This window comes from Microcaecilia unicolor, chromosome 2 (genome assembly GCF_901765095.1).
Source record: "Microcaecilia unicolor chromosome 2, aMicUni1.1, whole genome shotgun sequence".
Lineage (NCBI taxonomy): Eukaryota > Metazoa > Chordata > Amphibia > Gymnophiona > Siphonopidae > Microcaecilia > Microcaecilia unicolor.
In genome coordinates, this window is record NC_044032.1 from 326189997 (window position 1) to 326206488 (window position 16492).

General features: G+C 45.3%; 1 protein-coding gene across 1 annotated transcript in view; it reads right to left on the bottom strand.

Annotated features, from left to right (window-relative positions):
* The window catches only part of DNAH6 (dynein axonemal heavy chain 6), a 2906060-nt gene that overhangs the window by 1062886 nt on the left and 1826682 nt on the right, over positions 1-16492 (bottom strand). The window contains exon 55 of the mRNA XM_030192089.1: positions 5549-5672. Coding sequence (XP_030047949.1) covers positions 5549-5672 — 124 coding nt within the window. The remainder of the gene's footprint in view (positions 1-5548; positions 5673-16492) is intronic.

Consider the following 16492-nt stretch of genomic DNA (forward strand, 5'->3'; position numbering starts at 1 on the left):
GGGGGGTGGGAAATCGCTCCGGGCCCCGCCCTCGAGGGCAGAGCAATGGCAGAACAACGAAGGGGTTGGCAGGGAGGGAGGCAGGGAGGCGGGGGGTGGGAAATCGCTTAGGGCCCCGCCCTCGCGTCAAACGTCATGACGTTGGGGGCGGAGCAATGCCAGAACAATGAAGGGGTTGGCCAGGGAGGGAGGGAGGGGGGAGTTGGCGACAAAAACCTTGCTAGCGCCGGTTTCATTTGCTCTGAAACGGGCTTCTTTTACTAGTATATTAATAAGATTACTAGATAAGTTAGGGATTGGTGGAAACATACTCAGCTGGATCAAGGGTTCCCTAACCACAAGAACATATCAAGTAAAATCAAACTCAAACATATCATCACCGTGGAAAGCAGACTGCGGAGTACCACAAGGATCACTGCTATCACCAATCCTCTTCAACCTAATGATGACCCCACTAGCCAAGTCCTTATCCAACCAAAGCCTTAACTCTTTCATCTATGCAGACGATGTCACACTATTCATTCCTTACAAATCTAAACTGACAGAAATCACCAATGAAATCAAGATCAGCTTGAACATCATGGACTCTTGGGCAAATGCATTTCAACTAAAACTAAACACACTGTCTCATCCTCTCATCCCTACACAGCGTGGATAACCCCACAATTATCAACACCCCAGATTACATGCTCCCCTTCTCAGCCTGAAAATCCTTGGCATTACAATGGACCGCTACTTAACACTAGAGAGCCAAGTGACATCCACAACAAAGAAAATGTTCCACTCAATGTGGAAACTCAAACGCATGAAACAATTCTTCCCGAGGGGAACATTTCGCAACCTGATACAATCAATGGTACTAAGCCATGTAGACTACTGCAATGGAATTTATGCGAGATGCAAAGAATAAGCCGTAAAGAAACTTCAGACCGCTCAAAATATGGCAGTTAGGCTTATCTTCGGAAAAAAGCAATCTGAAAGTGCAAAACTCCTTCACGAAAAACTACACTGGCTCCCAATCAAAGAACGCATTGCTTTCAAAATCTGCACTCTGGTTCACAAAATTATCTACGGTGAAGCTCCGGGATACATGACAGATTTGATCGACTTACCAACTAGAAACACATCCGAATCAACATGAACGTACCAAAATCTGCACTACCCAAGCTGCAAAGGACTCAAATACAAATCAACTTACGCGTCCAGTTTTTCCTACATAAGCACACAACTGTGGAACGCATTACCAAAAGCCTTGAAAACTACGAACGACCACCTAAACTTCTGGAAAACACTAAAAACTAACCTGTTTTAAAAAGGCATACCCTACCGATCCAACATAAATGCCAGATCTTTGCAACACAACAAAACTAAAGAACGTAATGAACATAACACAACTCTTCCGTTGTACGATTCCCTAACGTGGCTGTGCCACATGAACTTTATCTTACCACAACATCAATTTGTATTTGTTTACACTGGAGTCTGTAACACCTCTCCGGTACTATGTATGCCACATTGAGCCTACAAATAGATATAAATGTAACAAATAACTAAATAAATAAATACAAGGCAAAGGACTACAGGGTCCTTTTACTAAGGTGTGCTACCAGATTTAGCGCATGCTAAATAAGACGCCCATAGGAATTTAATGGGTATCTTATCATTTAGCACTTGCTAATCATTAGCGTACACTAAATCTATTAGCGCACCTTAGTAAAAGGACCCCTATATCATATATATAAAAAGGGAGGGACTACATAGGACAACAATCTAATATAATAAAACGCACCGTGAACGTTCTGAAGCCACTCAAACACTCCCTGTAGGGTTCGTGGATTCGTGGTGTGAAGCCAGCCAGCCGTCTCTGCCCCGCCCTAGCGTCAAACGTCATGACGTCGAGGGCGGAAAAAAAACCAAACAATTCCGGCAGCGCAGCGTCAGGGAAGGAGGCGGCGCTCTCGACGTCTCTAGCCTTCCCTTCGCTGTGTTCCGCCTTCTTCTGACGTCAAGGATGACGTCAGAAGAAGGCGGAACACAGCGAAGGGAACGCTAGACGTCGGGAGCGCTGCCTCCTTCCCTGACGCTGCGCTGCCGGAACCGCCACAGGTAAATTTAAAAAGAAGAAAAAAAAAGGGATGTTGGGGGGAGAGAAGAGGGTGGGCAGTAAAGTTGAACAATGGGAGCGGGAGGGCAGGGGAGAAACGACAGCATGGATGCGAAGGGGGGGGGCATGGATGCGAAGGGGGGGGAGAAGAGGGCGGGCCAGGCTGGGACATGGGAGAGAGAGGAGCATGGATGCGAGGGGGGGGGTCATGGAAGGGAGAGAGGGGACTTGCTAGAAAAGGATGAATGGAGGTGGCAGGGGCAGAGGAGCATGGATGGGGAGGGCAGGGCTCAGGGAGAGAGGGGAATTGCTGGAAAGGGATGAATGGAGGGGGCAGGGGACAGAGGAGCATGGATGGGCATGGATTGGGAGGGCAGGGCTCAGGGAGAGAGGGGAATTGCTGGATAGGGATGAATGGAGGGGACAGATGGGCATGGATGGATATGGATTGCAGGGCAGGGCTCAGGGAGAGGGGAATTGCTGGATAGGGATGAATGGAGGGGACAGATGGGCATGGATGGATATGGATTGCAGGGCAGGGCTCAGGGAGAGAGGGGAATTGCTGGATAGGGATGAATGGAGGGGGCAGGTGACAGAGGAGCATGGATGGGCATGGATTGGGAGGGCAGGGCTCAGGGAGAGAGGGGAATTGCTGGAAAAGGATGAATGGAGGGGGCAGGGGACAGATGGGCATGGATTGGGAGGGCAGGGCTCACACTCTCTCTCTCATATACAATGTCTTTCTGACTCTCACTCTCACACACTCTGTCTCACACTGTATCACATTCACTCTCTATGTGCCACACAGTCACTCACACATTCGCTTGGTCTCATACACTCACTCTCACAGAGAATCTGTGTCTCATACACACTCTCTCTCTCTCGCCCACACACACACACTCTCTCACACACTGTGTCTCACATACACACTTGCACACATTCTCATTCTCACACACACACTCTCTCACAAACACACTCACACCCAGACTCACTCTCTCTCTCACACACACACACTCACACTTTCACTCTGACTCTCAAACAGTCACTCTCACATACACTCTCCCAAACATACACACTCCGAGGAAAACCTTGCTAGCGCCCGTTTCATTTGTGTCAGAAACGGGCCTTTTTTACTAGTATTAAATATTTATATTAGAGACAGGGATGAGGGCCACTCTGAACATCATTATTGAGAGCCAGAATAACCATCTTTTCACATCTATTTTAAATTTGTGGAAAGAGCTTTCTGAGTGAACATCAATCAGAAGAGAATTTCATGAGGCCAAGAAACTAAAGGCTACAATGAAGTCTGCTAAATAGTGATACATCCAGAGTATAGGAATCATAAGAGGTTTCTAAGTGAGTCCCTTTACAAAAAGATCAAATCTAAGTAAAGGAAAGCTACAGTGGTGGAAATAAGTATTTGATCCCTTGCTGATTTTGTAAGTTTGCCCACTGACAAAGACATGAGCAGCCCATAATTGAAGGGTAGGTTATTGGTAACAGTGAGAGATAGCACATCACAAATTAAATCCGGAAAATCACATTGTGGAAAGTATATGAATTTATTTGCATTCTGCAGAGGGAAATAAGTATTTAATCCCTCTGGCAAACAAGACCTAATACTTGGTGGCAAAACCCTTGTTGGCAAGCACAGCGGTCAGACGTCTTCTGTAGTTGATGATGAGGTTTGCACACATGTCAGGAGGAATTTTGGTCCACTCCTCTTTGCAGATCATCTCTAAATCATTAAGAGTTCTGGGCTGTCGCTTGGCAACTCGCAGCTTCAGCTCCCTCCATAAGTTTTCAATGGGATTAAGGTCTGGTGACTGGCTAGGCCACTCCATGACCCTAATGTGCTTCTTCCTGAGCCACTCCTTTGTTGCCTTGGCTGTATGTTTTGGGTCATTGTCGTGCTGGAAGACCTAGCCACGACCCATTTTTAAGGCCCTGGCAGAGGGAAGGAGGTTGTCACTCAGAATTGTACGGTACATGGCCCCATCCATTCTCCCATTGATGCGGTGAAGTAGTCCTGTGCCCTTAGCAGAGAAACACCCCCAAAACATAACATTTCCACCTCCATGCTTGACAGTGGGGACGGTGTTCTTTGGGTCATAGGCAGCATTTCTCTTCCTCCAAACACGGCGAGTTGAGTTCATGCCAAAGAGCTCAATTTTTGTCTCATCTGACCACAGCACCTTCTCCCAATCACTCTCGGCATCATCCAGGTGTTCACTGGCAAACTTCAGACGGGCCGTCACATGTGCCTTCCGGAGCAGGGGGACCTTGCGGGCACTGCAGGATTGCAATCCGTTATGTCGTAATGTGTTACCAATGGTTTTCGTGGTGACAGTGGTCCCAGCTGCCTTGAGATCATTGACAAGTTCCCCCCTTGTAGTTGTAGGCTGATTTCTAACCTTCCTCATGATCAAGGATACCCCACGAGGTGAGATTTTGCGTGGAGCCCCAGATCTTTGTCGATTGACAGTCATTTTGTACTTCTTCCATTTTCTTACTATGGCACCAACAGTTGTCTCCTTCTCGCCCAGCGTCTTACTGATGGTTTTGTAGCCCATTCCAGCCTTGTGCAGGTGTATGATCTTGTCCCTGACATCCTTAGACAGCTTCTTGCTCTTGGCCATTTTGTAGAGGTTAGAGTCTGACTGATTCACTGAGTCTGTGGACAGGTGTCTTTCATACAGGTGACCATTGCCGACAGCTGTCTGTCATGCAGGTAACGAGTTGATTTGGAGCATCTACCTGGTCTGTAGGGGCCAGATCTCTTACTGGTTGGTGGGGGATCAAATACTTATTTCCCTCTGCAGAATGCAAATAAATTCATATACTTTCCACAATGTGATTTTCCGGATTTAATTTGTGATGTGCTATCTCTCACTGTTACCAATAACCTACCCTTCAATTATGGGCTGCTCATGTCTTTGTCAGTGGGCAAACTTACAAAATCAGCAAGGGATCAAATACTTATTTCCACCACTGTATGTACACTGGGACTGTGGATCTCCAAAAGTAAGAGAAAGTCCTTAACTCAGGACACCAGATTCTCAGCATGGATATTCATATCCCCAAATACCAACAGGTCTCCAGGAGAAAGTCTGGCTTGAGATGAGTTTTTTTTTAACCTTTATTTTTAGTTATTTATGTTATACTACAAAGAAAAATGAAAGCATAAAATGTCACATTTCCAAGAACTAAACATTGGATTTAAACCTTCAATAACAAACCATGATAGGCTACCTACCTGGTATGGCACATAAGTGATGCTTACTTTGTAAACCAGAATAAACATCAAATAAAATGAATGCAATCACAGAATAGGGTAAATGAAACAAAACCAAAACAAAATGTTTATGTCAAGTATACCCTTAAAGAAAATACACAATATCAAATGCTGTGAACAAGTATTTTATTCACTAATGTACTTACCTAGACTCTCTTTTTCTCCAACACTCTTATCATACTGATCTTGCAGTTCTTGTATCTGCTCTTCCACATCTTTTAATTTTCTTTGCTTATCTTGAAGGGTAGACATAGTAGCATCAAGTTCAATCTAATAATTTAAAATATATAATATAAATATATATAATTATCTGAATTTATAATAGGATGCATTTGAAAATATCTTTTATTCAGTAGTAAAAGTGATCATAGAAGTTTGAGCCTGTGAGTTCTGTTTTAAGGGAGCAGGGATTACTTTTGAAATGGCCACTTTATAATGTTATGATGTATCTTTCATCAGATTGGAATGCTAATTTATACAGATTAAGGGTTCAGTTATGATGTAAATTTGAGTGTTGCTCTCCCTTGGTGGAAAAATTCTACAGACATCTCGAAGTTTCGCACTCTATGTAGAAGGTACATTGCCTTTTTGTCATGTTTGTTGCTGACATTTTGTGTGACTTCTGGAGATGGACCAATGTACAATGTCTGCACACAACCTCATTTGAACTTGGAGCCAGTTAAGATCATCACCCACAATGGATATTTACACTGTTTGTTTCTGGAGTAGTTCAACTGCAATAGCGGGTGTTGATTCTTGGTAGATAAAGGTTGGCAGTTTCCTTGCAGTGCTGCTCATTGAGGGAATTCGATTCCCGGAGAAAGCTGGTGTGGAGAGCTCTTATCGAATAATTATTAATGTTACATTTGCAATTTGTGAGTAATCTAATAAACATAAGCATATATAATTTTAATAATAAGGGAGAAGGAGAAGAACAATGGGCTGGTATGAGGGGTGGGGGTAGCAGGACTGGTTTGTGGCTGGCAAGTTGTTGGAGAAGTATTTTGGACATAGTTTGTTAAGTCTGAGTGTGGAGAAGGAGACTGGATGTGTAAGCATGGAAAGTGTGTGTTGATATCTAGGGACAGGAGGTAGTGAATCTGGAACAGGTGGAAAGTTTGGGTTATATGTGGTATGAATGGGTTTGCATTATACATGACTAATGGGGAGAGAATGTGAGTTGGAGATGGGTAGGGATACTAGACAGGGGAGGGATACTAGGCAGCAGAAAGGAAGAAAGAGGGGAGGGGAGAGAAAGAGGGGTTAGAAGACAGCTGCAGGGAAATGGGGGGGGGGGGGGGTTAGGAAGAAAGAGCATGTGGGGAGCAAATTGGCAGCAATCAGAACTGGTTTTATCCATGGGGAAAAGTGATAACTCTTAGAGGCGATGTGGGTGTTGGGTTGAAGGCTGGGTGCTTTTATGGCGAAAAATTGTGAAAAGAATTTTGACAGTATATTGCTCTTGACTGTATAGTGCTATCATGGAATGTTTTGGGTATAAACCCTCCTGCTGAGATCCCATAATGGTAGAACACATTGCTCCTCCGAATCTGATGGTAAGTTCAATGTGGACCACAGAAGCCACCATAGATAAGAAGTTTCAGCTGATCTTTGATCAAATTGAAGCACTTAATAAACATCTGGACAGCTTGGGCCAACATAGAATAGGCCTTGGAGGATAAAGTGCAAAAATTGGACCAAGTGTGGATGCATTGGAAAGTAAGGTCAATGACCTTGAAAATCAGTTTGAGCACGACAATTTATAACTGGTGGGACTTCCTGAAAGTATCTTGGACAGTGAGCTTCAAAGCTTTTAGGAAAAATAGATTTCTCAGGCTCTATATGGCCCTCTGGAAGTGGGAATAACTCATGGTGTGGGCCTCAAAACCCCAGAGAGATTGTGTGCACATAAGCAGGCAGTATACAATAAAACATTTTATGCAGATTTAACTTGTGACTCTGGGCAAGTCACTTAACCCTCCATTGCCCCATGTAAGCCGCATTGAGCCTGCCATGAGTGGGAAAGTGCGGGGTACAAATGTAACAAAAAAAACAACTAACATACTTATGGGAGAGTTCAATTAAGTCCTGGATCCTTCAATAAACAAATCACATAATCCCCACTGGGAAAAGGTTAATGAAACCAAAGGACTTCCCTTACTATGTAATCTTTTAGATTTGTTACTTGTCTGGCGCACACTGTACCCCTTTGTAAGAGATTACGGTGCTGATTTTCAAAGCACACAGGCTTGCAAAGTTAAATGGAAGGGTATTTTCGATATGATGTCTAAGTTGGACTTTGGACATTTTGCGCTAAACATCCAAAATCTGAATAGAAAACATGACCATTTTCAAAAACGCAAAATGTCTATTTTTTTTTTCTGAAAATACCATTTGTAACTGGCACGATGGTGACTGTTTCCTTGTCTGTGCTCACCTCGCCCTCTGGTGGCCAGAACCGGTGGATGCTATGGACTGTCACATGTTCCAGACTTCAGCCCGGTCCGGATAATCCGGGCTGCCAGATTTGCTTTTCTTGATTGTGCCTGAACAGCACCCATAGCTGCCTTGTGATTCCTGAGCTGAACTTCAACTGCTGATGGGCTTTATTAACCACCTGGAAACTTCTGTGTTTGCCTTTGCATCGTCTAAGGTCCCTGGTATGTTGGTGTGCTTTGTTACACTTCTGATTATTCTGTTTCTTGTCTGAAATCCTTGCTTGGTTCTAGTCTAGTCTTTGTGTAGTTAGCTTGTACTTTGTTGCTTGTTTTCTAGTCTTGTTTCTTGTTTGCATTTCCTTGTCTGGTCCCTGGTTAGTCTGTGTGTAGGTTAGCTGTTAGCTTTTTCTGCTAGTTTCCTCCTTAGTGGCTGCCTTGGCAGCTTTCTGGTCTTGCCCTCTTGTCTGTCAATGTTTTTCCCTAGTGGCTGCTTGGCAGCTTTCAGTCCTTGCTGTTACCTGTCTTTGTGCCCTTTTCAGTGGCTGCCTGGCAGCTTTCAGTTCTTGTCCTTTAGCCTGTCCACTTCCTGCCTAATGTTGTATTTTCTGTCTGTGAGTCCTAGCCCAGAATTCTGTCTTGCTTCCAATGTATATTCCTTTCCCCTCTGACCCTCAGTCCCTGTTCAGTTGGTATCTAGTTGGTATCCAGTTCCTGGCTTGTCCTGTAAGTCCTGCCGGCCGCCTGCACCCAGGGGCTCAACTCCTGGGGAACGGTGGTCAAGCGCAGGTGAAGTCCTGCTGTTCCTGCTCTGCCTGTTCCAGCTTGTTTGCCTCAGCTGCAACTCCAGTCAGGGGTTCCAGTCCTGTTCTGCCTTGTCTCTGGTTTGGGGGTGGTTTTGCTTGCCACTGCCGCTCCACAGCAGTGGTCCAAGGGCTCACGAATCTAGTTTCTGCCTTGAAAACCTAACAGTAACAAGGTTTTGTGCTCTGTGTATTTGTCTTTCCGGTCATTTAAAAAAGATGTACAAGTTAAAAACGTAGAAAATGGAGTTCAAAATGGTCGCTGAATAGGTCGGATGCATTTTTTTGAGCTCCTGCAAATTTCTTATTCGCCACTTGCTGGTTTATTCCAGCAAATTTACCTTGAGATGCCGAAGAGGCGAGGGAAGGCCGCTGCCGTAGCCCACCAGCGACCGAGAACCCCCATTCAAAGTGGCCCTCTTGATACTTATTTGCAGTGGGTTCATCAAGACGCAAGTACGCCGGTGAGCGGCTCGCTGGGATCATCCACCGGAGTTGAAGGCATGTTGGGATCCCTTGAGCTGGAAGTTTCATTGAGCCCTGATATTCGAACGCCTTCCCCCCCTCCAACACAACGCGGATTTGCTCCTCCACTAGCGGTGTCACTGAATCCTAAACCGGAAAGGGAAATGGACGAAGAAAGACCGAGGGCAAGTGAAGAACACGATGGAGTGAGGAATACGCTGTCTGGGACATCAATGGAGGGAGAAATCAACTCCAGTAGGGTAGGACTTTTCCTGCAACAGGAGGTAGGAACTGTTTCAATTGCTCGATTTCAGAATAAACCTCCTGAAGTAACACTGGACTGCCTGTGGAATTTAATAGCAGATCTCAGTAAAGCCTTGGTACCACAGATACAAAAACTTAAACAAGAAGTAGAATGTGTAGAGGATAAAATTAAACGTTTAAATACACAGGTGGAAAATCAAGCTAAAGAAATACAGCAGATACAAGAGACTCAAAATGTAATGTTAAAAGGTTTAATTAGCCTACGAAAAAAAGCTGAGAATATGGAAAATTTTTCTAGAAACAATAACCTACGGTTTGTGAATTTTCCATATTTGCCTAATATGGCCCCTAAAGAGATGTTAAAAAATTACCTTATAGAAATTCTTCAAATTAATGCGGATAATATGCCTCCTTTCACACAAATATTTTATATCCTCTCTGGGACCATACGACGGAAACAACAACAACAGGAGCACCAACCCCTGGATGTGTCAGCTATATTAGAAACCTCAGACACAGATCAAGCCCTGCCAGCCACACAGTAGCTTTATTACCTGATAAACTATGGATACTGAGATTATTCTATAAAATTGTAATAAAGTATTTTAGGGGTTAAAAATTAATATTTTTCCAGATGTATCAAGAGAAACACAGCTACGCCGAAAAACGTTTTTGCAGAAGAAGCAAGAAGTGATTAATTTGGGAGCTACTTTTTTCCTAAAATTTCCGTGCAAATGTCTAATTACCTACCAAACTGAAAAATGTATCTTTTCTGATCCAGCCCAATTGGAATTGTTTATTACAGCGAGAAAGACTGATGGAACAGTTGTTCCACCTAGTGATAGCATTTGAAATAGTAATATAATGTCTTAAATACGTCTGACCTTTCATTTAATTGAGATGATTTGCTTGCTTTTACTTCAACATATTGTAGATTTTGAACTCCCTAAAAGTGGACTTTTGATTGGGATGAAGAAATTATTTTTGTAAAATATGATTTTGCTTTTGATGTATTTCCTTCTTTGACCAATTTTTTCCTGTTACAAGATTGGTATGCTTGTAAAATTAAAATTGAATAAATAAATAAATAATAAAAAAAACGTAGAAAATCAAGCCACTGGATTGTAGGAAGGGTCAACATTTTTAGCAGACTGGTTCCCTAAACATCCCAGGAGAGCAATGGGGCAACCTAGAGAGCACTTCTGTCACTTTATAAAAATGCTGCCAGGTACACATCTCACCGTTACTCCCTTATCTTGTCTGCTGAGCCCTCAAAAACCCTCTGCTCCCAACTGTACACCACTACAATAGCCGTTATGAGTGAAGGGGGCACCTATATGTGGGTACAGTGGGTTTTAGTGAGTTTTGGAGGGCTCACAGTTTCCACCACAAGTGTAACTGGTAGAGGGCGGTATGGGCCTGGGTCCACCTGTCTACAATGCACTGCACCCACCACTACACTACTCCTGTATGCTGCTCTAATGGACCTGGCAAATAACATCTGAGGCTGTCATACATGCTGGTGAGCACTATTTTTATTTAAATGTTGGGGGGTGAGAGGGGATCAGTAACCATTGGGGGAGTGTGGGGGGGGGGGGGGGTCATCTCTAATACCCTCCAGTGGTCATCTGGCCATTTAGAGCACTTTTTGTGCCTTATTCATTCTGAAAACAGGCCTATTCTAAAACATTGTTGGCTGTAAAACATCGAAGTGTTAGGCACGTCCTAAGCCCACCCTAATCCTACCTTTGAAGCTCCCCTAATATACCTCCATGATTTGGACACACTGCAAACAAAATGTATAGATAGACGTCTGCAAAACAAGTTTCAAAAATACCGATTTGAATGTTTTGAGAAGAAATCCGTTCAAATGGTGCTATACGACATTTCTTGGACGTTTTTCTGTTTTGAAAATGAGCCCCATAGTAATCTATGTAACTCTGTAAGTCTATGTGCTTTGAAAATTAGCCTCTATAGGCATTTACCATGAGACAATTACACTATGTACCGCATTGACTATATATTGGTGTCTCAAGATCACTTGATCTTAAGGGAACATATAGATATTGGACCATATGAGATTTTTGATCATGCAATGGTTTGGGTTGATGTGAAGGTGTAGCAGGGCATCCAATGAATGGGCTCATGGAAATTTCCCTTGGGCTTACATCAGGATGACATTTTTAGGGAATATCTTCTCTTGAAATAGAAGGCGGGGATGCGTGCTTACATTGGCCAGCAGCGAAGGCAGTCCTTCGCACAGATATCATATGTTATATTAGTCACAAAAACAAAAAGAACTCGAGATAGTTACATTTTGCTTTTAGAAAAACAAGTTCAGTTGGATCATCAGCAATATGGGAAACAATCTACTCCTCAGAATAAGATTCTGTTACTAAACACATAAGTCTCCTTGAAAATTAAGATACATACCTGTAGCAGGTATTCTCCGAGGACAGCAGGCTGATTGTTCTCACAACTGGGTGACTTCCACGGCAGCACCCCCCGAACGGAAATCTTCCTAGCAACAAAGCTTGCTAGAGTCTTCGAGTGCGCGCGGGTGGCCATCTTTCCGCCCATCGCGTGAGAGTCCCGACAGTTCGATATCAAAGCAAACAAGGACAAAGACAACTCCAAAGGGGAGGCGAGTGGGTATGTGAGAACAATCAGCCTGCTGTCCTTGGAGAATACCTGCTACAGGTATGTATCTTCATTTTCTCCGAGGACAAGCAGGCTGCTTGTTCTTACGACTGGGGTATCCCTAGCCCACAGGCTCACTCAAAACAACAAAGAAAGGTCAATTGGGCCTCGCAACAGCGAGGACATAACAAGGATTGACCTATGAAGAAACATCTGAGAGTGCAGCCTGGAACAGAACAAACATGGGCCTAGGGGGGTGGAGTTGGATTCTAAACCCCGAACAGAATCTGCAGCACCGACTGCCCGAACCGACTGTCGCATCAGGTATCCTGCTGAAGGCAGTAATGAGATATGAATGTGTGGATTGAAGACCACGTTGCAGCCTTGCAAATCTCTTCTACAGTGGCTGACTTCAAGTGGGCCACTGACGCTGCCATGGCTCGAACACTATGAGCCGTGACATGACCCTCAAGAGTCAGCCCAACTTGGGCGTAAGTGAAGGAAATGCAATCTGCTAGCCAACTGGAAATGGTGCGTTTCCCGACAGCAACTCCCCTTCTGTTGGGATCGAAAGAAACAAACATTTGGGTGGACTGTCTGAAGGGGTTTGTCTGCTCCACATAGAAGGCCAATGCTCTCTTGCAGTCCAATGTATGCAACTGACGTTCAGCAGGGCGGATATGAGGACGGGGAAAGAATGTTGACAAGACAAATGACTGGTTCAGATGGAACTCCGACACCACCTTCGGCAAGAACTTAGGATGCGTACAGAGGACTACTCTGTTATGATGAAATTTAGTATAGGGAGCATGGGCTACCAAGGCTTGAAGCTCACTGACTCTACGAGCTGAAGTAACAGCCACCAAGAAATGACCTTCCAGGTCAAATACTTCAGATGGCAGGAATCCAGTGGTTCAAAAGGAGGCTTCATCAGCTGGGTGAGAACGACGTTGAGATCCCATGACACTGGTGGAGGTTTGACAAGGGGCTTTGACAAAAGCAAACCTCTCAAGAAGCGAACTACTAAAGGCTGTCCAGAGATAGGCTTACCCTCTACACGATAATGAAAAGCACTAATTGCACTAAGATGAACTCTTACAGAGTTGGTCTTGAGACCAGACTCTGATAAGTGTAGAAGGTATTCAAGCAGGGTCTGTGTAGGACAAGAGCAAGGATCTAGGGCCTTGCTGTCACACCAGAGGGCAAACCTCCTCCATTTGAAAGAATAACACCTCTTCATGGAATCTTTTCTGGAAGCAAGCAAGACTCGGGAGACACCCTTAGAAAGACCCAAGGAGGCGAAGTCTATGCCCTCAACATCCAGGCCGTGAGAGCCAGAGACTGGAAGGTTGGGATGCAGAAGCGCCCCCTCGTTCTGAGTAATGAGGGTTGGAAAACAGTCCAATCGCCACGGTTCTTCGGAGGACAACTCCAGAAGAAGAGGGAACCAAATCTGACGCGGCCAAAAGGGCACAATCAGAATAATGGTCCCGCCGTCTTGCATGAGTTTAAGCAAAGTCTTCCCCACCAGAGGTATGGGAGGATATGCATACAGAAGACCCTTCCCCCAATGCAGGAGAAAGGCATCCAACGCTAGTCTGCCGTGGGCCTGAAGTCTGGAACAGAACTGAGGGACCTTGTGATTGAGCTGAGTGGCAAAAAGATCCACCGAGGGGGTGCTCCATGCTCAGAAGATCTTGCGGAGTATGCCCGAGTTGAGCGACCACTCGTGAGGTTGCATTATCCTGCTCAATCTGTCGGCCAGACTGTTGTTTACGCCTGCCAGATACATGGCTTGGAGAAGCATGCCATGCTGGCGTATCCAAAGCCACATCTGGACGGCTTCCTGACACAGGGGGCAAGATCCAGTGCCCCCCTGCTTGTTGATGTAGTACATGGAAACCTGATTGTCTGTCCAAATTTGAATGATTTGATAGGTCAGCCGATCTCTGAAAGCCTTTAGACCATTCGCAACTCCAGGAGGTTGATTTGAAGACCTTTTTCCTGAAGGGACTGAACACCTTGAGTGTGAAGCCCATCGACATGGGCTCCCCACCCAAGAAGGGATGCATCCGTCGTCAGCACTTTTTGTGGCTGAGGAATTTGAAAAGGACATCCCAAGACCAAACTGGATCGAATCGTCCACCATTGCAAGGAATTGTGAAAAGCAGTGGACAGCTGGATCGCATCCTCTAGATCCCCTATGGCTTGATACCACTGAGAAGCTAGGGTCCACTGAGTTGATCTCATGTGAAGACGAGCCATGGGAGTCACATGAACTGTGGAGGCCATATGACCTAGAAGTCTCAACATCTGCCGAGCTGTGATAAGCTGAGACGCTATGGCCATGGAGACAAGAGACAGAAGATTGTCTGCCCTCGCCTTGGGGAGATACGCATGAGCTGTCTGTGAGTCCAGCAGACCTCCTATGAATTCTAGTTTCTGAACTGGAAGGAGATGGGACTTTGGGTAATTTATGACAAACCCGAGTAGCTCCAGGAGTTGAACAGTCATCTGCATAGACCGTAGAGCTCCTGTCTCCGAGGTGTTCTTCACCAGCCAATTGTCGAGATAAGGGAACACGTGCACTCCCAGTCTGTGTAGCGACACTGCAACCACCGCTAGGCATTTTGTAAACACCCTGGGCGCAGAGGCGAGCCCAAAGGGCAGCATACAATACTGGAAGTGTCGAGTTCCCAGACGAAATCAAAGATACTGCCTGTGAGCTGGAAGTATCGGGATGTGTGTATAAGCATCCTTTAAGTCCAGAGAGCATAGCCAATCATTTTTCTGAATCATGGGAAGAAGGGAGCCCAGGGAAACCATCCTGAACTTTTCTCGGACTAAATATTTGTTCAGGGCCCTTAGGTCTAGGATGGGACGCATCCCCCCCATTTTCTTTTGCACAAGGAAGTACCTGGAATAGAATCCCAGCCCTTCTTGCCCTGGTGGAACAGGCTTAACCGCATTGGCGCTAAGAAGGGCGGAGAGTTCCTCTACAAGTACCTGCCTCTGCTGGATCAAATTGAGGGAGTACCCTAACCGGACTATTTGAAGAACCCACCGATCGGAGGTTATGAGAAGCCACCTTTGGTGAAAAACTTTTAACCTCCCCCCGACCGGTAGATCGTCCGGCACAGGTACTTTTACGGCGGCTATGCTCAGCTGGAGCCAGTCAAAAGCCCGTCCCTTGCTTTTGCTGGGGAGCTGCAGGGGCCTGTCTGGGTGCATGCTGTTGACGCGAACAAGCGCGCTGGGGCTGAGCCTCAGAAGGCTGTCGGGAAGGTGGATTGTACCTACGCTTATTGTAAGCAAAGGGACCAGTCCTCCTTCCCCGGAAAAACCTTCTACCTGTTGAGGTAGATGCTGAAGGCGTCCGGTGGAAGAGTTTGTCGAGGGCGGTTTCCCACTGGTGGAGCTGCTCTACCACCTGTTCAACTTTCTCGCCAAAAATATCCCCCCAGCAAGGAACATCCGCAAGCCGCTGCTGGGTTCGATTGCCCAGGTCAAAGGCACGCAGCATCACTATACCTTGAGCAGCGGATTTGGATGCAACATCAACAGTTGGACAAGAATTTGCGACACGCCTTCAGCTGCCTGACCACCTCCTGAAAAGGCCTGGTGTGCTCCACAGGGAGCTTATCCACCAAGTCCACCAGTTGCTTCACATTGTTCCGCATGTGAATGCTCATGTAGAGCTGGTAAGACTGAATTTTGGACACGAACATAGAGGACTGATAGGCCTTCCTCCCCAAAGAGTCCAGAGTTCTAGATTCTCGTCCTGGGGGCATCGAGGCAAAATCTCTAGAACTCCTGGCTCTCTTGAGAGCGGAATCCACAACCATAGAGTCGTGAGGTAACTGCGTCCTCATCAATTCAGGTTCTCCATGAATCCGATACTGGGACTCAGCTTTTTTGGGAATAGTGGGATTAGTTAGTGGTTTCATCCAGTTCCTAAGCAATGTCTCCTTAAGGTGAGTCTGACATCGGTGCAGGGCAAAATGGTAGAGACTATTGTTAAGAACAAAATTACAGAGCATATTCAAAAGCATGGATTAATGAGACAAAGTCAACATGGATATAAATCTTGCCTCACCAATCTACTACATTTCTTTGAAGGGATGAACAAACATGTGGATAAAGGGGAGCCGGTTGATATTGTGTATCTGGATTTTCAGAAGGCGTTTGGCAAAGTACCTCATGAAAGACTCCAGAGGAAATTGGAGAGTCATGGGATAGGAGGTAATGTTCTATTGTGGATTAAAAACTGGTTAAAAGATAGAAAACAGAGTAGGGTTAAATGGTCAGTATTCTCAATGGAGAAGGGCAGTTAGTGGGGTTCCCCAGGGCTCTGTGCTGGGACCGCTGCTTTTTAACATATTTATAAATGACCTAGAGATGGGAGTAACTAGTGAGGTAATTGAATAACTTTGTGTCATCAGCAAATTTAAAGTCATTAAATCGCGGGAGGATTGTGAAAAAT